The following is a 22,000-nucleotide window of genomic DNA, read 5'->3' as shown; positions in this document are numbered from 1 at the left end:
AAAGCAACTTACCTCAAATGCTGCACACTGTCTCGCTGCCCATCTGATGGATCTTGGATTAACTGCCCAGAGTTAACTGGTGTCACCACAGGAAAACACAGCTACAGCCTATGAGTAGCTGCCAGCACATTCTGCTGTAGGGTTTGGCATTAGGTGAGGGTGTCTGAAAAATAACTGTTTTCGATTTTATTTTGTTTGTGCTGCTTTGTTCCTCAAGTCTCTGAGTTATAACAAGGTAGAGAACACACCCAGCCATGAAGCTTTCTCAGGGACCTTCAGAACACAAGGAAAGGCACACACATCTGTAAAAACTTTATTTCAAAATCTTTTTATTCAACTGTTATTCAGCAATATACAATACAGTTTATAAACAAATGTCTTACCTTGTTTCCAATCTTCATTTAAAAATAAATATTATTGACAGTGAATATTAATTATGGTAAGATGTACCTTTTTTATGTCTCCAAAAGAAATAATTTAATTAAAAAAGAAAAAGGAAATCCAAAAAACCTAAACACAATAATCTACTAAAAATATTTCCTTTCTTAGGAAGGGTTTGACCCAACATCTTTACATATTGTCATAAAGATAACTGCTCAACAGTTCGTGCAAAATGAAGAGTCAGAGGAAAGGTTTAGAAAAGAAAAAATATTACATTAAAATAGAGAAATCATAAGTGCCATGCACAGAGCAGGGCTTTACACCATAGAGTCTGGAAACTAGATGCATTATTCTATGTGATTTACTTTTCTGTGGCATCCCAAAAAATATGTTTTTCCCCCCATGTAGAATTTATCATGCTTCTTTCAGTTTCTTTCTGTCCATCTTTAAAACTGTAGGTATTTTTTTTTGTCAGGGATTTTGTTTGTTATTAAATAGGTTCCTTTCTGTTTGGCAGAGGAGGAGTGGAGGGAGTAGTCCGTCAGTGGTTTACTAATAAATGTACAAGCTTATGCAGTATTAACAGGGACACGTATAGGAGTGGGTCTGTAGCATAAATAGGTCCTGTACCTAGAAAAGAAAGAGACAAGGGAGAGAAGGAGATTTGATTTTTTTATCTTTTCCAATACAGAAGATTAAATGCAGAAGAGAAATATAGGAAGATTTATTTTTATCACTTCAGTGCCAGGGGTCAGAAGCTTAATTTTAATAGTAAAACAGCATCCTCAAGCTATCCAACTCAAAGAGCTTTCTCCTCCCCCTCCCAAATCTAACTGCACTTAGGTCATTTCATTATGTGTTACTAATGGTATGCCTAAACTTGGCTTCAGCCAAGTTACCAGCAATTCAGATTTCTATAAATACACCTTAATCTGGTATATAGTTTCTTGAGAAATGACAGGTATCAACCACCCATTACTTTAAAGGGAAATGACAAATGCTGCAGCTGTACTCCTTGATTAACAGGACATGAACCCATTTCATTTGGAATGGGAACAGCAAGACCTTGACATCTTCTTTACCTTTTATAGGAAAGAGTGGAATTTTAAATTAAAAACGTGCACAGGAGCTATAGAAAGACAGAGGTCAGATGTGGAACACGTCTGTTACAGTCATTCTGTCCAAACAAGGGAGGCCAAGACGGCTCCTGCTCTGAGAAGGGACCTCATGAGGTAGGACAGGGCTGTGGGGCACTGAGGCACGTGCTGGGGCAGGAAAGAGGTGCCTGTGCTCTTACAGCTGCTGAGGGAGGACACAGCTCCCCCTGGGCAGGGACAGGCACCAGGGCTTTTGCTCTCAGCCACGTCCATGCTGCAGCTAACAAGGCTGTCCCTGCCTCATATCCGCTTACACCAAGATACTTGTTCATTTCTTTTATTTCCTAGCTACATGTGCCAAAAAGACAGATATTCACTGTCTGCACTGTGGTCTGGCCCCTCTCCCTTGTGTGCTGAGGGCTGTGGAGCTGAGGGCTGTTGGCCAGGAGAGCAGGACACAGACATTGTGTGAGGTGTGGGGCTGCTCCATCTCTGAAACGAGTCACTGCTGAGCTGCCAGGCAAGGGCAGAACAGCCCTTCCCACAGAGCAGCTCTGCTGCCCTGGTGCAGCCCACGCTGTTGCTGTGGGACAGGAGATCACTGCCTGCTGACCCCTGCAGAGCCCACGCAGGGCTCGGCCACAGCAGCACCAAGTGCCCACAGGTGACACCTTCCAAAGCCATGCATTGTCACCAACACGGTAACATGACAGTGCAAGGCTCTGACTGATGTCTCATGTGGCCATGGGACATTTTCTCAGGGCTGGATGCAAAAGCAGGAGCTCAGCTGGGGTTTGCCCTGCAGCTGGAGGGCAGAGAGGCACCTAGGGAGAGGCTTCATCAGTGCTGAACACCTGATCAATGGGAGTAATCAATGCCCAAAATACTGACCATCACCCAGAAACACGACTGTCAGAGCCACTTTGCAAAGCATGACAACTTTAAAAAAAAGTTTTCTGTGTTCAGTACCTCTGATAAACGAATCAGGGCATTTCTGTTTAGGATATTCACTTCAGGCACCCTAATGCAAATACTTTAGTCTTGGTCTCTAGGAGATGTGAGTGTCTCTCAGCTGTGGCATGATCAAAGGAAATGCCTCAGACAGATCTGAGTAAACCACTGCTCTTGGGCTCACTGTTCCAGCTGCCTCATAATCTATACACACCTCACCAGCAAAGCTGGAGTATTGTTACCCAGCATCAAAAATAGTACACAGTAATGTGGTGTGCAATTGAGAAACTCAAGAAATGTCCCCACAGTGCTATCTCACAGACTCCCAGACTGTGTGGTGATTATTTAGTTATTAAGGTTTTAATTAAATCCTTGCATGCACAAACACATGCTAAGGACTGCCTATGTAGCAACAGCAAGTCATTAAGATGACAGGATTTTTGTTTTGAAAGCTGAAAAATGATTAGCAAACACAATTAACTTTGGCGACCAAAGGAATAACTCAAATTCGCACAAAAAAGACACTAAAGGTGTGTGCAGGAAAGGGCACAACAGCTGCCAAAGCTCAGGTTCCCAGCCAGCACATGGACAGACAGTCATCAACCATAAATGCAGTAATGCAGAAGCTCATAAGCTCAGAGTTCCCTGCCCCAGGATCCAGCCTTGCAGAGCTGAGGGGCAAGGAGGTCCTGCCCCTGGAGACCTGCAGGCAAGGTAAGTGATCCTCCTTTCCTATGCTCAGAGGGTATGGGCAGCAGGAGCCCTGCCTGTGTGTATGCCAACCCTGCCAAGTTTCCCTGGGCCAGCCTGGGAGCAACAGCACACAGGGCTGTGACAACCATTCCCCAGCCTCAGGGACCTCCCTCCTTCAGCAGGTCCCCCCTTCCCTTACAAATATACAGCCAATGCACAAGTACATTATATCCTATGGTTTTGGCAAGGATAAAACTCCAATCTACCTACACCAGGGAGAGAAAAGAGCTTGCTGATTGGGAAGGCTGAAGGCGAGCCCTGTTGTCTGCCTCTGAGCCTGATGTGCCATGTGGTACCTGAAGACAGATGCTTATTCATAAACTGCAGTCCTGGGCCCAACAGACCCACACTTCCAGTCAGCACATCCCCATTTCCAAGCTGTCAGATGGCTGTCCTCCCTTCTGGCACATGGCACAGCTGCCAGCCCAGGACAGTCCCCACGTGCTATCACTGTCCCCTGTGCTTGTGGATGGCAGGGGCATCCTGGCATCATCTGACACTCCTAGCAGCTGCAGGCAGCTCACTGGTGCCAAATTGGTGCCAATTCCACACCTGCCCACCACTGCAGGGAAGATCTGGCCTTGGGTATTTATTATGCTGAAACCTGAGGGTGGTGAGAACTCATGTTTTCCCTGCCAGGGCTGAACTTCATCTTTCAATGAAGAGGACTTGAGTCTGATGAGATGCTGTCAGTTACTCGGAAGGCAAGGTGTGCTTTTGTGAGGGGGAATTCCCCTGGAAACGCTGAGAAAGCTCAACCTGGAGGAGCAGGCTCTTGTAGCTCAAGTGCTCTTACAACCATGATACTGAAGGGCTGCCAGGGACACCAGGTTAGGATTGTTTCTGCTTTGAATGCAAAGCAGTGTTAGTCCCAGCTCCTTGCAGCAGCTGTGTGCCTGCTCACTGAAACCATTCCTATGTCAGTTTTACCTTTATGTACTAATTTTAGTTTAAATTTCAATACAGAACTGTGAATTCAACAGTCCAAATTTTGTCTTTTCATTTTGTTGAAACGGCTGTTGTTTTTAACCTACATTCTTCATCTTCTTAATTTGACAGCAGAATGTGAGTTCAGAGTCTGTTAACAGAATCTCAGCAGTTAAATAAAATGTATTTTTTAAAAATTATTTGAAAGCAATTATTCTTACTGAAGACCAAATGCAAGGCTTCTTTTTTCATACTGATTCAGTGTTGTTCTGCTCTAAGACTTCAGGCAATAGGAAGTACACAGAACTTCAGAATTCTCCTCCCTCTGAACATAAGCAGACCAGAAATATAATTTCCAGTATTTTCTCCCTATTTAGTTAACCTGAACTCTTTCCATTACAGGTACTATTGTTTATAAACAAACTAAACTTAGACTGCTCAATTCCACTGTTACTGCAGTAAAAGTCTTGACTTTTAGTTAATAAATTGCTACATCTGTAGATGTAAACAAACTGAATGTGTGCCTGAGCACAAGGATCTGGACACACAGTGGTCCCAGATGTGAGAACAGAGAGTTTCTATCCAGACACTTTAAATCAGGAGTGCACAGCTACTTGCAAACTACAGATACTTACGAGAAAACATTTCATTGATACTTTGAATATTCATTTGATGATTTGTTATTGCAAACTTATTTATCCCTACTCGGACTTAGAATTTTGCTTTTAAATTATTTATATGAACATGGCTAAAAGGGAAAGTCTACCACCATGCAGAGCAAGAACAAATTGTTCTCTTTGTGTATGTTGAATTGCTCTCTGGCATCACTCTTTTCAATTTATGACATAATGGTGTTTTACTGTAATTTTCTATTTAATAATTATTTTTATGCCAGAATTAATCAAAGTTGGACTTAAAACAGTTCAATCAAAAACAAACATTAATTAACCAAGTGCCTTGCGACACATGGAAAAAATGGGATGAGTCTTTTACAAGCTATATTTAACAAATGGTCAAAACCCACAGTTTCCAGCAGTTACCTATTTTTCTTCCTAGAAAGAATCTGAAGAGTACTTTGATGTCTCTTTCTGAGATGGTAGTAAAATGCAGTGGCCCATATAATAAAAAGCTGAAAGACATCAGTAGCCTATTTTCCTTGAAAGATGAGATGATAACACCTAAAATCAGACTGCCTATTGATGATGGAGCTGGGGCCCTGGCTGGCAGTGTCACAAAACATTTCTCTGTAGTGGCTTTTATGCAGTGACCTGTCAGCCTCAGCCTATTTCCTTACAGAACAATGCCCAATTAAAGCCCTCAAACCTGGCATTTCATTAAGAGGTGAGGGATGAAGCTGACCATATAGATTGATCTATTCTCTCAGTCCAGAAACTTTAGACTGTGCTTGAGATGTGTTCTTGGAGAAACTGTTCCTACTACTTGGCATCTATGGAAAAACGGAGTTTTACATGGGTTGTTGGTCAAGGATCATTACAAGCAATAACGTCCTGGATAAAACAAATTCTCATTCACTGACACACATTTGGAGCACTTACACTGAATTGAAGGGAATTTACCAAACTTCAGATCTAAGGGGCTTCTCAGAAGTTTTTAATTAAAAAGACACCATTACTATAGACTTACTGAACCAAAGATATGATATGCTACACCCCATTAGAATTACTCCACAGCTTGAGACAAGATCTTGTAAGCTGTTTCCTTCTCCCACTCTGAAATACTCTCAGCACAATCCACACACTGCATTTTTGATACCTTTTTTTTTTTAAAGGCTTGTACCTGGTGCCTTAAACTTCCCACTTCTCACCAAGAACTAATTCTCCAGGAGGCTGTGCAGAAGTGAATCCAGAGCCTGTGCTAACTTTAGCACACGCTCCCAGCTCAACCCTAGAGCACTGCATGTAACAGGAGGTGTTCTTGTTAAAAGAAGTATTGGTACTATAGAAAAAAATACCAAACTACAGGGTCCCTAGTGCCTCTGGCTTTCAGCTGGCTGCAGATCATCATGCCCAGGCAACCCTAGAAACAGCTCCTGAGCTGCCTGTTGCTGTTGGTAATTTCAGCCATGGTGACTTCCCACATATTTATGAGCAACAGCATGGGATCTGCTTGCCACTGAACTTGCCCAGAAGGCATGATGACAAAATTAGTTTTCTATCCACTACACATTTGTATTTATGATTCACCGAATTTTGGAACAGCTTTCCATAGCTCATCTCAAAAAAATGCCTTGTAGAAGTCAGTACATGTTTTTATTTGTACACAGCCATGCAGGTAGGAGTTTGTGATCCTGCTTTTTTCCTTCATCCACGCCATAGAGGTTTTTAGGGTCAAGAGCAAATCTTCTCATGCAGCTGGATGAAACTACCAGCATTGCCCTCCACACCCTTCTCCCTGAAAATGCCCACATTTCACTTTCCTTAACCACACTGCAGCCTCAACTCTCCAGGAAGCTGAAGCCAATTTTACTGGCCAGAAGACACTGACCAAAGTTTTGTAAAACTGTGTCATCATTTTAGGTCTTCTCAAGTACATCCAAGTTTCACCATTTGCCTGCCTTCTCTCAAGATATCCACTGCTGTGTTCCAGCCTGTATTTAGAGGTGAATTGCCAAAACACCATGTAACAGGAGTAACTGAAAGCACTCCTGTCTTAATTTCAGAAAATCAACAGGTTTTGTTATTTCCAATAAGATTCCATTTAGAGTATTTAGCACTCTTGAAATGACCATATTTTATTTATGTGCTGGGCTGAGCTGACCTGACAAACAGAGATGAGGTAGAATGTAAAGCTTGGTAACTCTACAGAGGTTCCATACAGGGCAGCACAATGCAAATTTTCAGCATAGATTAAAAAAAATGTTTATTTGGGAAAAAAGCCAATTTTTTGTAGAAGCCTGGTTCTTAATTTTGATTATTCTTGATGTGACATCTCAAAAAGTCCTCCTAGGACAGAAGATTTTGGTATTTTAGTGGCAAATCACAGCATAGTAGCAGAAGGCTACAGATTAGTAAACAAATAAATTGGATGGCAATGAGAGGGGGCTGTAGTCATGCAAAGAAATGATGCAGAAATAAAAGGTTGGTTCTGATAAGAAGCTAAGAAAAGAAAAAGATTCCTTCTGCAGTATTGATTTTCTGAAGTACTGCAGTGCCTTGCTGGAAGTCAATCTGTGTGAGTGCCTGTGGGACAGGACAGATGCAGGCATTGGCAGAGGAGCAGGGGATGTGTTTCTTAAGGCACCTGCAATTATGGAGGTGGATTTTGGATCACAGTAGAGGTTATTTTAACTGAGACTCATTAAGGCCAAATTGTTCTCAAAATATTATTGCTGACAATCCCTTCTGAACAAGCTCATGGTACACAAACCAGTCAAGTGCTGAGTTATCCCCTCGAGAGGCTCTTCCCTTCTCCTAGATTGTAAGGACATTATCAGACATAAGGTACAGGATTAAATGGACAATTGATCTGACCCAGCTCAACAGCTGCTGCAGGTCTGCATGGCACAACACTTTTGTACTAAATACAGCCGCTAACAAACAGAAAGAGGGGTGGTTGAACCAGTGGATTTGATGAGTGTATGGAAGTGCAATATCAGCTAAGGAGCAAGAAATACTTCTACCTTTATAAAAAAATTTCTATTTCTTAGGTTACCAGAGAAATATTCAGTTTCATTGTCAACAGAGTGGCAAAAAAATCACCTCCCACTGAAGTTACAAGAAATGGGGACACACAATATGGGGAACAGTTGGTACATTTTCCCTCAATACCCCCACTTCCCTTCTGTGGTGGCCAAAGATGTACAGAGCAGTCTTACCGAAAGCCTGACTCTGCTTCTTCCAAATGTTGCATCTGCCCATGAACACCACTGTGCTGAGAGCAGGCAGGGCCCTGCAAAGCCCAGCAGAGCAGCAGCTGAGCTGATGGAGCCAGGCCCTTGAGGGGCTGCTCTTGGGACCTGTTCTACACTGCAAACAGCCAAATAAACCACTCAACCACTCTAAATATCCACTCTTGGAGAAATTAAGTAATAACTTCAAGAAAACACCAGGAGTAATTTACAACAAGCCCCAAAAGCAAGCACTGCTATAGATAGTGTCAATGGAGAATAGGAACGTGTCCTGAATACTTGAAAAGAGTAATTCATTCTATATAGATTATACAGCTTAAATACTTTCTATTGGTCTGCATTTAAAAAAGCCAGTAACTTTCCTCTTTTGAGATCTGCAGCTGGTCTCTACTCTGTATTACCCTCACATAAACAGATTTCTGCTTTGGCATCTGTGAGATGATCCCTCCTCACCAAATATCTTATTAAGAGACTCAAACCATGCAACTATGGGTTTGTTTAATTTCCAGAATTTTCTGCAGTTCCATGATCTAAAATTAACTTAACAAAATCAAGGACCATTAATTCATCCCTTGAAAGTTGAATAATGAGAGATACAAAATTCTGTGCAATGTGATTTGGCGGAAAATGAATTTTAAACTAAAGGCATATAGAAAACTGACTAACTAAATTAGGGTAGTTCAGGTTGTAAATGTGCACCCAGCCCTACACATCCTTCTCCTGCATGAGCAACTCCAGAGCATATCAATACACACAAATAGCAAAAAGCACAACTCAGACTACCCTGATCATGAGGCAATGAAGGATACTGGGAGCTGGTTTCAGTTGCTGAGCTTTGGAGTGAGCCTGGGCCATATTACCAGGCTTTAAAAGACATGTTGCAAAAAAGCAGGCAAGCTAGATATGGTCACACAATTCCATAGGTTGACACCTTATGAAAAAGATTTGTAATAAGAGTCACACTGGACTGGACCACAGATTTCACATTCTGCAATTGATGCAAGCTGTAAATATTTGCAATCCAGAAGTTCTGCAGTTCCGTGCAGTACTGACTTCACTGTCTTCTACAGTATTTTTTACTTGATCAGGATTAGGAGCAAGCTGCCAATGTAGTTGTAATTATCACTCCAATCAGAATTACTAAACTTAAGCAGATTCAAATGCAGATTATTTAAGGACTTTTTTTTTTGAAAAATAACCCTCTCCTGTTCGTACTTAAAGAACAGAGCTAACTAAGTGCATTAGCAGAATACATGATGATACATGAAAAATGGCTGTATTGAGAGCATGTGTCCAAAAAAAAAAAAAGCAGAGCTTGTGATCTGGGGAGGTTTAGGTTGGATATTAGGAAGAAATTCTTTACAGAGAGGATAATCAGACATTGGAATGCGCTACCCAGGGAAGTGGTGGATTCTCTGTCCCTGGAGGTTTTTAAGATGAGACTGGATGTGGCACTTAGTGCCATGGTCTAGTAATCATAATGGCAGTGGATCAAGGGTTGGACTTGATGATCTTGGAGGTCCTTTCCAACCTGGCTGATTCTATGATTTCCATAAAGAAGGGATCACCTTTTTGCCGTAAACAAACAGTAGCATTTTGGGATTGACCCACAATACACAGACCCTCCAAACCTTTCCAGTGATTGATACTTGCTAGATACTAGCTAACTAAAGACATTGCTATGCGCCTGAGGTCTAAGGGAGGCACGACAGGCTTCTACAGAATAAGACAGCAAAGGGGTTGTTATCTTGGCAAAACTGTGAGACACTGGGATTATATTTCCTCAGCTGCCCCTACTTTGATGTGAAATCTCAGCTCCCTGGTGTGAGAGGGTTTCAGATTAGAATGTCAATTTTAAAATTTATAAAGCAGTAAAGTATTTCTAATTACGCCAGTTTGGTGAGTTTTACCCATAGAATCTCAAGGTTGGGAAAGACCTGTAAGATCATCAAGTCCAGCCATCAACTCAGCACCACCACAATGTTCCCCACTAAACCATGTCCTCAAATTGCCACATCCCCATATATTTGGTTGGAACACTTCCAGGCATTATAACAATAAAATGACAGACATAGAGAATGATGTCCATTAGAGACCTCTACTGTGCTCTCCTCTTTGAAAGCAGCTGACTTCCAGCATACACAGGATGTCCTGCTTCCCCCAGCCACAGCCATTGCAAAGGGCAGGGTTAAAGACAGAAATTTATTCACAGCAATATCACAAGAATACTGCTGAATTGGAAACGGGACCCATAAGGGATCACTGAGTTTCAAGCTCCTGTCCTGCACCGGACACCCCAACGATCCCACCATGTGCCTGAGAGCATTATCCAAATGCTCCTTGAGCTCTGTCAGGCTTGGTGCTGTGCCCACTGCCCTGGGGAGCCTGTTCCAGTGCCCAAACACGCTCTGAGTGAAGAATCTTTTTCTAATATCCAACGTAAACCTTCCCTGACACAACTTTAGGCCATTCCCTTGGGTGCTGTCACTGGTCACCACAGAGCAGAGCTCAGTGCCTGCCCCTTCATTGCCCCTCACGAGGAAGTTGTAACTGCAGTGAGGTCTCCCCTCAGTCTCCTCCAGGTGAACACACCAAGTGCCCTCAGCCGCTCCTCACACGGCTTCCCCTCAAGGCCCTTCACCACCTTAGTTGCCCTCCTTTGGACACTCTCCAATAGCTTAACATCTTTCTATATTGTGGTGCCCAAAACTGCCCCGATATTGCAGGTGAGGCCGCCCCAGGTCAGAGCAGAGCAGGACAATCCCCTCCCTTGCCCAGCTGGTGATGCTTTGCCTGATGCCCCCCAGGACACGGTTGGCCCTCCTGGCTGCCAGGGCACTGCTGACTCATATTCAACTTGCCATCAACCAGGACCCCCAGGTCCCTTCCCTGCTTTCCATTTGGCAGTTTCCACTGGCACCTGCTCAGCATCCTGCGTGAGCTCGGTCAGCACAGCTCCCTCCTCCAGCCGTGGCACAACGACCCCGCGCTCGCTCACGCAGGCTCCTCCACGGAGCACGGCTGCTGCTCTGCCAAACTGCTCCTCTTTCCAGCTAATAAAATTGCCTCCCAGCTGATAACAGCCTAGCAATATAAAGTACTCGGTTGTTAGCCGCTGTTGTGACAAATAATACCATTCTGCTGACAACCCCGTTTTTTCCAATGCAAACCTACTTGAACTGTTTATTATTGACATATGGGGCTGCACCACCATTATCTAATTTTAAAAAACACATAGTAAACAGCAACAGTGAACCTGCCAGCATTCTTACTGCTTTAGCAAAGCTAAATCAAAACCCAAAGCAACCCCCTTTTATTATCAGCACAGTCCTGTCAGGCTCTCTTAAGCAAAGAAGGAACACCTTCACAGGACTACTGCAAGATTCGTTTCCTGGCAGAGCCTACTTTATATTTGCTTTGCAACTACAGATCACCAGTATTAAAAGCATCCTCAAAATCAGCACTAGTAAGACCGTCTGGACATTTCTTTCTGCCATGACTGCTAAGTTTGCCAGTTAAAGTATTAGGGACCTATATAATTGACTACACAGTTCAAGTGTTATTTTATACATCAGTAAAGTTGCATTACTATAGTGGAGGTGGGGAGTGCTTAACAATTATTGCCTCTTGTAAAACATACAAAGTTAGCTGGTTCTACAAACTAAGATGCCATTTTGCAAACTATCTATTGAAACTGTATTTAAAGAACTAGCAGTATGTATTAGAATTAGCAGTAAAATGATGGTTTTTTAGTGCATGTGGGGGTATTTGCACGAAAATACCACTGATCCTTTCTTCATAAAACTTTCCAGTTGTCGCTCACTAATGAATCAATCTCATACAGAAATCTAGACCAATGTTAGGTACAGCTTCCACTTTCATTAAGAAGACTTGGAATACCCCTTTCATTGTGTTTAGTAGTATTTTTAAAAATATTTTTTCATTTATAACTTGAAGATACCAAAGAAGTTCAAATACTATTCAGATTTCTTCAAGGGCACTGTACAGGCTATAGTAGAATAGGTTGGTACAGTTTTGTCTGTCCTCCACGGAATAAGCAAGAACCGCTGAAAGGAGGTTACTCAAATAAATTGCATTTCCACAGTACAAAAACATCCTGGCACAGCTTGTTTCTGCCCTAGATAATGAGGTGACACTGTACAGCAGTTTGTGCTTTTGTCCAGTTCGAGAATTAATCCATATTACACAGACACAAAAGAAGATATTTGACCTCACTTGTCCCCAAAGCAGTCTAATTTGCCTAGATATTACAGTGCTAGTGATGTGTACTTAATGAGAACTCTCTTTGCATGTTTATTATCCAGTGACATTTAGGAGGTCAGCCTGATAATTCGGTTATGGTCTCTGTCTTGCTACTTTATTTAATGTAAAGGAAAATGTGATGTGACCCAGGTTGCATTTAACTACAAGTAACAACAGAATGTGAGCTCATACATGGGCTCATAAAGAGCGCAGGAGGAGTGGAGCAGACCCAGACATTACTGAGTGGGAAAGGCAGGGAGCCCAAGCTGAACAGCCACATAGCCTCTCCTTTCTTGCTATTTCGTGTAATGTTCATCTATCAAACATAAACAAGCTCCACAGGCTGTCTCTCAAACTAGCACACAGTCATTGAAGCTCTGACAAAGCCAGGAGAGCTCTAAACTCAAACCCTTACCCAAAGTTAATCCAAACCCACCCACAGCCCCTCCAAACAGAGACCCTCTAACCAGCCACAGCTCGTCACCCTCAACAAAACACTGTGTTCATTTACTTTGCTGTCTCTAAACTGCAAAGACATACCCTTTTCTTCCCAATGCACAACCCAGATCTAACAGTCTCTGACACGATCTCCTGCCTCAAGGTGGGTTGGCACAGCTTGACTGTGCCTGTGTTGCTCTCATGAGCATCACTGGGAGCTGCACATGCACAGAGGCTGCAGAACTGGGACCTGGTGCTTTATTATCTTAGGCCATGTAGTCTATGAGCAGAGTTTCTTCTGCCTCAGACATAAAAGGCTTAGAGGGGGGGAGGGATAGGCATGAAGTGAAGACTTGTGTTCTTCCTTGCTATGAACACTTCATCTCTGCATAACACATGACTCTGTGTCCTTCCTGGAGCATTCTAAGCACAATGAAGCACAGCTTCTTGTTTCACACTCCCATCTTTGTTTATTTTATTTAAAGCTTTCACTTCTGAGCTTTGAGGCTAGAGATCAAACAAATAAAAGGGAATTTGGAAGATGCAGTGTCTGATCTGCATTCTGCTCAGAAGTTAAACTATAAATTGCCCCCAAGCCAATACACTCATTTTGGAGACTGTTTTGTAGGATATAACACAGCCAGTTTCCCTCCCAGAAGGTCAGTATGAAGATCCTTGTTTATTACTTCACCATCAGATGACAAAGACTCATGAGTAAGGCAGAGGACTTGCATTTAAGAGATCTGAAATTAAGTTTTCATATTTAATTTCGCAGCTGTCACAGGACTAAACAAAGCCAGTTATTGTTCTTCCTGCCATTTGTCCATCTCATCCCTTTGGATGACAAACTTTCTAAGATAGAGACACTGTGTTTCACTCGGTGATTCTCCCCCCAACTCTACCCAGTAAAAACTAGGAACACTTCCAAACAGTTACACTATATCTACACTTTCACTTGCTCACCCCAATTTTTGTCCTAAGCAGAAGATTACACTTGTGTAGAAGTATTTAAACTGAAAGCCAAATATTTAGAATCACATGGACAACAACTGCTTCCCTCATAGCATTAAAAGCAATGATCTTACAAGCAGATCTCTGCCTCCTCACAGCCCAAGTCCCATGTCCTAGATTCCTACTTCAGTCCACCTTTCCAGCAGTAACCTTTCAAGCAGTGACCTTTTTGACTCAGGAGACCACAGCACGAAATTTTTACATGGTTGTTTAAAAATTACAGATAAAATTCTGTGTGAGTAGCTAATGTTTCTGGCATTTGGTCAATTTTTCTGTTAGGTTCGATCTATTTCCTTAAATACCACAATGCTGAATTTCAACCAAATACCATTCTGATGACATGCCTGAAACAATGGATTTTCTATGTATATCCAGTTTGAGACTCTCTGCTCTTTAGAGAATCTCAGTAAGGGACACATTTATTCTAATAAGTTCATGTTTCAGTTCAAGTAGAAGATGTAAAGAATCACAGTTTTCCACAGTACGTGACTGGGACAGCAACTGAAGTCAACAAGAGCCCTGCAGGCACATCTCAATGTAGCATTTGATCTATAATCACATTTATTGGAGTACAAGCGCATAGAGGCCCTATCTTACTACACTGAACATACTGGGAAGATTTCTATTGCAAGGAAAATAGGATTAGAACCCAATTCATGCAGGACACTCTAGCTAGTGCCATGCCATCAACTCTTATGCAGAGCTTGCTGGTGTCTTAAATGAGGGTGTTTCTTAATCGCTGATGGCAAATCCAGTGTTCTAGCACATTTCTGCTTTTATACAGAGGAAATATCCCTGTATACAATGAAAAAGACTTAGAAATGCTAAAGACTTTTGAGAGTAAACGATTAGATGATTCAATTACTACACACAGATTTGGTGCAACCACTTATCTGTACGTGTTACAGGGCTCAAAATAGGATAATGAAGCACATGTATTATGCTACTATGCAGATATAATTCATACAGCAGCACAAGGTTAGGTCCTGCAGAATTACACACCATGTGAACAAAGATTTAGTTTGATTTGTTGGCCCTACTGTGTGGAAAACCAGTTACAACACTGCCTTGAGGGAGTGGACTTGAAACAGGGCTTCTAGTTCCCAGAGGTAAAAAAAAAAAAGAGGAAAAAAGGCATTTTCTATAAAGCAACTGCATTCTTTACAGAGAACAATAATTACTGTACCTAAAATAGCTCTAAAGAACACCACTTTAACATACAAATGGTAAACTCTGAAGGTCAAAATGTAATTTTCTTTTAAGACATTTTGAAGCTAGTTTAGTGCTTATCCAACCCGAGTTGGCAGCACTGGAGACCCGAGTCTTCCATTTCCTCACAAAAGCAGGTGACGTCCCTGCAAGTCCTCATCACACTGACTGCTAAGTTAGTATTTTATCCACATGTCTTTATGCAACACTTCATGTCTAGGGAAGATTTCTTGCCTCTACACCAAGCTGTCTCTCTCTGCTTCAAACCAGGACCCTGGCACAGACAGTCCTTCTAAGACACATGAGTGATGGGGACTGAGATGGCAGCAATCTGCTTCACAAAAGCAACTGAAGAGATCTTTCGTGGTTACAAGACTCAGATGGTTCTGGTCTAGAAGGCACCTGAATTAGGAACTTTGAGGGACAAACCCCTCAGCTTCTAATCTAAAAGCCATGCTGTGGCTGATGTACTATTCATAAGTAATTACAGGCAGCTCCAAATTGCCACAGGTAGGGAAATTACAACAAACCAAGTAGAAGCCTGTTATTCAGGGAGGTCTTCGATTCAAGCAGAGTAAAAAGCCATTATTTCTACAGAGGACGATACCAAAATACAAAATTAGTTACCTCCCTCTTACAGAGAAAAAAGCAGGTGCTGGTTTACACCTTATTAAGTCAGTACTAGGAGCAGTGATCTTGTGCTCTCTGCACTGACTTCAGCTTCTCTGGCACAGGAGCTGCCACAGAGTGGCACTGTTCACAGACACCAGTGTGCCCAGGAGAGAGCTCACAGCACGAAATTTTGGTTTAGCCAATTTTGTAGCCCTCAGCATCAGTCTCCATCTGGAGATCCCCACTAAATATTTTTCTGCATTCTACTGCCTTTTTCACTAATTCAAATCATTCCATTACTTCCATTGCTGGCCACAGTTTATTTTCAGAATTTAATCCAGCCTAGAAATGATGCAGTAGTGCCACATCCCCAAACCACAGACATGTACAAAATTGGGACAGACAGCAGTTTAGATGATCTGGGCAGGAGGTCTTGCCCTAGCAGACATATGTGACATGCTGTCTTGGCGGCACACGCTCACATCCATCTGTTGACATGGAACTGAGCCCACTGCGCTTCCACTGCCCTGTTTTCAGTTTGCATGCACCACTTAAGCTCTGGGTTCAGTAGGCAGGATGCATAGGGCTGTGAGTCCCAAACCCAACTTCTACTGTCAGCATGGAAAACACTGCAAAAATTCTCACAGTCATTGAGTGGAGAGGAAACATGAAAACAACCCCCAGCCCTGGGGTCCTAGGAGGAAAGCGGATCTTTCCAACAGGAAAACAACACATCATGAGCATTAGTGTTTACTTCAATTTCTTGTGGTCCCTGAATTCAGGAAAAGCAAACTGAACTTTTTAAAATGCCTGCAAGCACCTGTAGTTATCACCTTATCTTCCACCAGACATCAGTGAACAGCCAGCTTAGTCTTGGGAATGACAAGGAGTAAAACCCAACTTTCATATGTATTTCTACATGAGAAAAAAACCCTAATTATTCAGAAAACAACAAAAGGTAGTAGCCAGATAAAACACAGCACCTGTAAAGCACCAGCAGGTCATGGTGACCCATATACAAATTATTTCCATTACTGTGAGCCAAAACCTGCAACTGTTTGCCCCGAGAGTGTGAAGAGGCATCAGGAAGAAGTGTGAACATCTCTGCATGAAGATTATGAATCTGCGTCAGAAGAGACTCAGGAGAGAGGGGAGCTCAGGGCCTTCCCTGCACAGTCAGTGGCATAAAATTGTTTTCCTTCTTGCACAGACAACTTGGCAGGAACATTTGTTCAACATTAGCTAAGTGACAGTGGCTGAGAGAGGAGCTGAAGCCCAGCCAGAGCAGCAGCACACCTTTGAAGCTTGAAACACTTTTGCAATGCAGATTTAAGATTATGTTCTCTGTCCTAGACTTTCCTGTCATTAGTTAAAGGTTTATAACGGCCTTCTCTGTCAAGCTGTAATTTGGTAATGTGGCATTAATAACTTAATACAGTATTGACTGATAGACAATCAGTATTAGAATGATGTTTACATTTGAAAACCATTATACAGTGCAGTATCTCCAATTCTTATCCTGCCATTAATTCAGATGTGGACCTTATTACACAGCAACTGACATTTCCCTTCCGAACCTGCACCCCACTCTGCATGGGCCCTGCAGCTGTCGGGGACAACCAGCCCTGCAACCACTTGCTGATCTAAATTCTCTGCAGAACATCCACGGCATTGTGCTCACCTGTGGCTGCAACTACTGTTTCAAAAGCCTCATCCTAGAAGCTGAAAGGGGGTTCTGAAAGCGGGGCCTCCTAAAACCTCATCCTAAAAGCTGCAAGGTGGTTCTGGAGGCGGGGCCTCCCATAGCACCTACGAAAGGATGCAGGTCCCTGCCTTGCGCTCAGACCCACCTCCCCAGCCCTCGCCTGGGCTGGGCCAACGCACCAGCCCCGGCTTTTGAGACAACTTAAGCGCACTTGCCTACAGATTTGGGTGCGATTATTTAGCTTTAGCATCGCAGCGACAGCCCCACCCATAGCAAAGGAGGGGTCACGGTGGCTGGCCCGCGGATGGGTTCCCCTCCGCCCCCGCGCCCTACCTGACCCGGGCTGCTGCGGAGGATGGCTGGTCTGCCCGGGCGGCGGCGAGGCCGAGGAGGCGGCAGCGGCGGCCGTCGAGGCGGTGACAGTGGCGGCGGTGGCGCTGGCGGCGGTGCCCCCCTTGTGCCGGGCCGGCGCGAGGGCGGCGGCGGCGCTGTCGGGGCCGGGCGGGCGGGTGGGGCGCGGCGGCGGGGCCGGGCGGCGGGGGCAGCCCGCTCTGGGATTGTGCGGGACACCGCTCGGCCGCCTGGCACGTCGGGCGGCGCGAAGCGACAGACGCGCAGCAGGCGCCTGAGCCTTGTGCTCCTGGTCTCGTCGTCGCTGTAGTCCGACACGCGGCACTTGGTACGCGCCTTTCCTGCCGCCGCACGCCGAGAGCCGCAGCCGGTGAGAGATGTCGTTGCCCTGGACGCGGACCGTCGGCGAAGAGAGAGCGCACCGCCGCAGCGACCCTGCCCTGGCCCCAGCCACGGGGCGAATTCCCCCCAAATCACCGGACACCGAGCTGTTAAAGCCCCAACTCGCGGTCCCAAGGCCGCACACCTCCCTCACCACCAACGCCCCCGCGGGGCTCCCCTCGCCCCCCGCGCAGTGCCCGGTGCAGGGCAGCCTCCAGCCCGCACGAACCGCCCCGTGGGGAACGCGCAGCCCCTCGGGGGTCGCCCCGCGCCTGCTGCAGAGGGACAAGCCTGGCTGGGCTCGGTGACACCCCGCCGGGGCCGAGCAGGTGACCTGAGTCTGGCTCCGCCGGAGCGGCTCAGCACCGCGGAGAGGGGCAGCGGCACCCCGGGCCCGCATCAAATAAAGGGGCGTATTTCCTGCAGGACAGGCAGAGAGGGGGGTCGCTTTGCGACATTTTCTCCTAATCTGGCCCACAGTCTTTTCCAAACGTGGCTAAGGAAGAGCTGTAAGGTAAGCATCACTTCTCTGGATTTGCAAGGAATGGGACGTGACTGCAAAACCAGCAACAGATGGTATCGCGTTGATCGAGCCGTGACACACTGAGGAGGGGAAACGTGCCACAGTCCTGCCGTGCTGCAGGAGCAGGGCTGCCAGTGAGACCAGCTGCATTCGTGTGTCAGGAAAGGAGGGGGGCATGCAGTAAATCCCACGTGCATGGGAGGAGGGGTGCACACCCATCTCGAGCTGCACTTACACTGATTTTGGTTGCATCCTTATTTGTTACCTAAAAGAACAGAAAAAAGGGAGATTAGACTCAGTGCTGCCAGTACCTCAACAAGATGCTCATATTCCCACCCCAGTGCAAGGACAGGACATGGACAGATACAACTTTCTCCACTTGCCAATCACACAGCCCGTGTGTGGCCTGGGGGAGTTCCCCAGATTATGGGCAGGGCAGCAAAACAGTGCTCAGCTGGAGAGATTGTTTTGGTGCAGCTCCCGTGGTGCCCACAAAAGTGCTGCCTTCACCCAGGGTGCGAACAGCAGCCAAAGAAACGCTTGTTGCATGCTGTGCTGCTCACAGCTGCTGACAAACACCGGGGAAGATGCTTTACCAGCAGCACCGCAGTGAAGTGCTTGGGCAAGCTGGATCCCGCATTGCTCAGGGCAGAGCTTCGGTCCAGAAACACCCTGGGAAGAGGTACCACTCAGCAGGTTTTGTATTTGGCTATTTTTTTGTCTCCAGCCAACTATTGTAAACCTAAGTGATGCCTCAGACCTCACCGACGCGCCTCTCGGGGAGACGGTCATCGTTCTCCAGGCACGCTCTGTCATCATTTGTTGCAAAAGCAATTCACAGTTTTTATATAAGGTTAAAGAAGACATTTAAATCCAAGCAATTCATTTCCCAGTCTGACAAGTGACTTACACTTTCCCCAGCTAGGCGGCATCGCATTAGCTCAGTGTCTATATGCTTTGCATCTCTATTTGAGCTCTGCAGGAAAACAAGCGTGCCACAGAGAGGGGAGCTGGCACAGGCACAGAGGCTGCCGCGGGCCACCCTGCTGGCACAGGGGACGGAGGCTGGAGAGGATGACGTGCCCTGCACAGTAGGGCAACACATCCCGCAAGTCCTGCTTTACCCCACTCCTTGTACAGCCCCGTTTGGCACCAGGAAGGTGTCTTGCACTGAGGGGAGGCTATAGAATGAACTGGCTTATGCTGGGGAAATGCAGCTGAAAAATTTAGACTAAAGCCTGCCCTCATGCCAAGTGGCTTGCTAGGGGGAGGGGAAAGGAGATGCAAGATTTAACTCTGCTTCATGCATTTTAATTACTACATCTGACTGGAAACGTCTTGCTGAGCTCCAGAAATAGACAGATATTGTACAAGTACAACAAGAAATTGTACATTTGTATATGCAGACTGATATCAGCTTAACACACCAACAGAGAGAGGTGTATCCCTCATGCCTTTCTCTGCACTATCAGAGAGCAGAGGCTCTCCCACCTTTTACAATGATTCCTAGCTCAGTCTACAGAAGCACAAGGTTTTTGCTTGTCCACACTTCATACTAAAGCTATTTTCACTGGCTTTCTTGGGACCTCACTGATGATTTTGTGGTGGGACATTTATCACTTTCTATTTACAATCCTTTAAGCACTGATTTTTTTTCCCTGAGATGAAAGTCCCCCATGGTGCATCCCTGTAGTCCTGCATCCCACGGAGGACCTGGGCACACCAGTGCTTCCTACCAGTTGTTGGCACTGGGTAGAGGAAGCAGTCTCCTCTCTGGGGCTGCTGAGTTTATTTTGATCACCTCTAAGCACGTTGCAATCAATGAAGAGATATATCTCCATAGCAATGTATTACCTTGCTCCTGCTGCCAGGGACACTGATGGCTAATTCGTGTGCAAGTTCTCTGGCTGGTTCTTTAAGGTACCACCACTGGATTTCCAAGGAGTAAGAGGTGGATCCGCTGGCTCGGAAAGCACAAGGCATCTCAATATCATCTCCCTCCCTAACAGTCACATCTTTGGGAACTTCAGTAAAGGTAGCTGGGAGGGGAAGATAGAGTTACAAGGGCTGGTTAACGGGAGACATTAAAAGACAAGATCAGTCCTTTTCAGCGTAACGTGAGCTGCTTCAGCTCAAGGGCTACGCGCTGACCGAGACACGGGTTTCATGTAGCCCAGCGACCGCAGAGCAAACGGAGCGTCCAGCACTGCGCACACCCGGGGCAGGGCAGGGCCAAGCTGGTCCCCGCCACCCTGCAGCCGCGGCTCCAACGGGAAAGTTTGAAGAGCATCTTAAACCCCCTCGTCCTCCCAAGAAAGCCCTCGGCTTTCAGAGCTACCGGTGTCCCACTGCCCCCTCCAGCAGACGGGCGCGGGGACTGTCCCGGGCTGCGCGCCCGCCGCGCCCCGCTCCGTTCCGCTCCGCGCTGCCGGCAGCTGCGACCCAACAGTGCCACCTTGTTCTGCCAGAGCCCGCCCGGGCAGCTCCCTGCCCCCAGCACTGCCGCTCCTGGGAACGAGCCGCGGACGGACGGGCCCCTCAGCACCTGCCGGCGGGAGCGGCGTGCTTAAGTGGCCGCAGCTAGCCCGACGGCCCCGCAGCCCCCCGCCTAGCAAGTGGTGCCCGGAGCGGCGGATCGCCGCGGGGAGAGGCGAAAGTTCCCTACTCACCGGTGACAATGAACAGCAGAGGCGCGTTGAACATCAGGTAACAGAGGGTGCAGAACAGCCCCCGACTTTCCATCGCATCGATGTGGGCTGCGGGCGGCGGCCGGGCTGGGGGCGCAGCCGGGCACGCCTCAATCCATCGCACACAGCGGGCCGGGGCAGGGCTCCTTCCCAAAAAGCCAAAGCCACCCGGCTAACCCTTGGTTTGCGGAGAAGCAACCATAAAATCCACAGCCGACCGCTCAAACTCGCTCGCAGGTGGAAGCGACGTCCCTGGGAATGCAGCAAATAAATCGCGTCCCGGTCCTTCGCTCCGCCGCGGGCGGGATTCAACTGCCCTGCGCTGCGTGGGGGCTCCCGCAGCCCGCAAGCGAGGAGGCGCGCCGGCGCCCCTCCGCAGCCCATCCCCGTGCCCGCCCGCGCTCGGGGATCCCGCGGTGGAACACGGACGAAGCTCCGCTCCCTCCGCCCGGGCAGCGCCGTCGCGGCGGCGGGGTCACAGGCTTCAGCCCCTGCGCGGCGGGGCGCGCAGCCCCGGGGCGCCGCCTGCTCCCCACGGCGATGCGCGCGGCCCCGGCCGCAGCTGCCCCGCGGGCCCGGCCCCGCCCCGGCCGCGCCCGCACCGCTGCCACGCGCAGGCACCGCCCCGCAGCCCCCGCACCGCCCGCGGGGCCGATCGGGCTCACCGGGACTCGCCGTCCCGCCCGCTTCGCTCGAGCTCCCCGGCCCCCTCCGCAAGTACCTGCGAGGCACCTGAAGGCAGAGCAATAAGCGCGATGCTGCTGTCTGCGGCATCCCCATCCACGTCTGGGGGTCCTCAGCTGATGGCTCGGTTGCTGTCAAGGCTTCCACACTCGCTGGGTT

The 22,000-nt window shown here is 46.6% G+C and overlaps 1 protein-coding gene across 1 annotated transcript; it reads right to left on the bottom strand.

Moving 5' to 3' along the window:
* Positions 1–301: 301 nt before the first annotated feature.
* On the bottom strand, positions 302–21,543 carry VSTM2B (V-set and transmembrane domain containing 2B). Its single transcript, XM_018085152.2, is given in 7 exon segments — positions 302–1,011; positions 17,549–17,777; positions 17,780–17,890; positions 17,892–17,969; positions 18,706–18,735; positions 20,325–20,509; positions 21,140–21,543. Coding segments are annotated over 7 exon segments (795 nt in total). The 5' UTR covers positions 21,213–21,543; the 3' UTR covers positions 302–922.
* Between the last annotated feature and the right edge of the window lie 457 nt (positions 21,544–22,000).

Source organism: Manacus vitellinus, unplaced genomic scaffold (assembly GCF_001715985.3).
Source record: "Manacus vitellinus isolate BGI_N305 unplaced genomic scaffold, ASM171598v3 scaffold_10_pilon, whole genome shotgun sequence".
NCBI lineage: Eukaryota > Metazoa > Chordata > Aves > Passeriformes > Pipridae > Manacus > Manacus vitellinus.
Note: the sequence above shows the minus strand (reverse complement) of the source record. Positions and strands in the feature narration are given on the sequence as shown.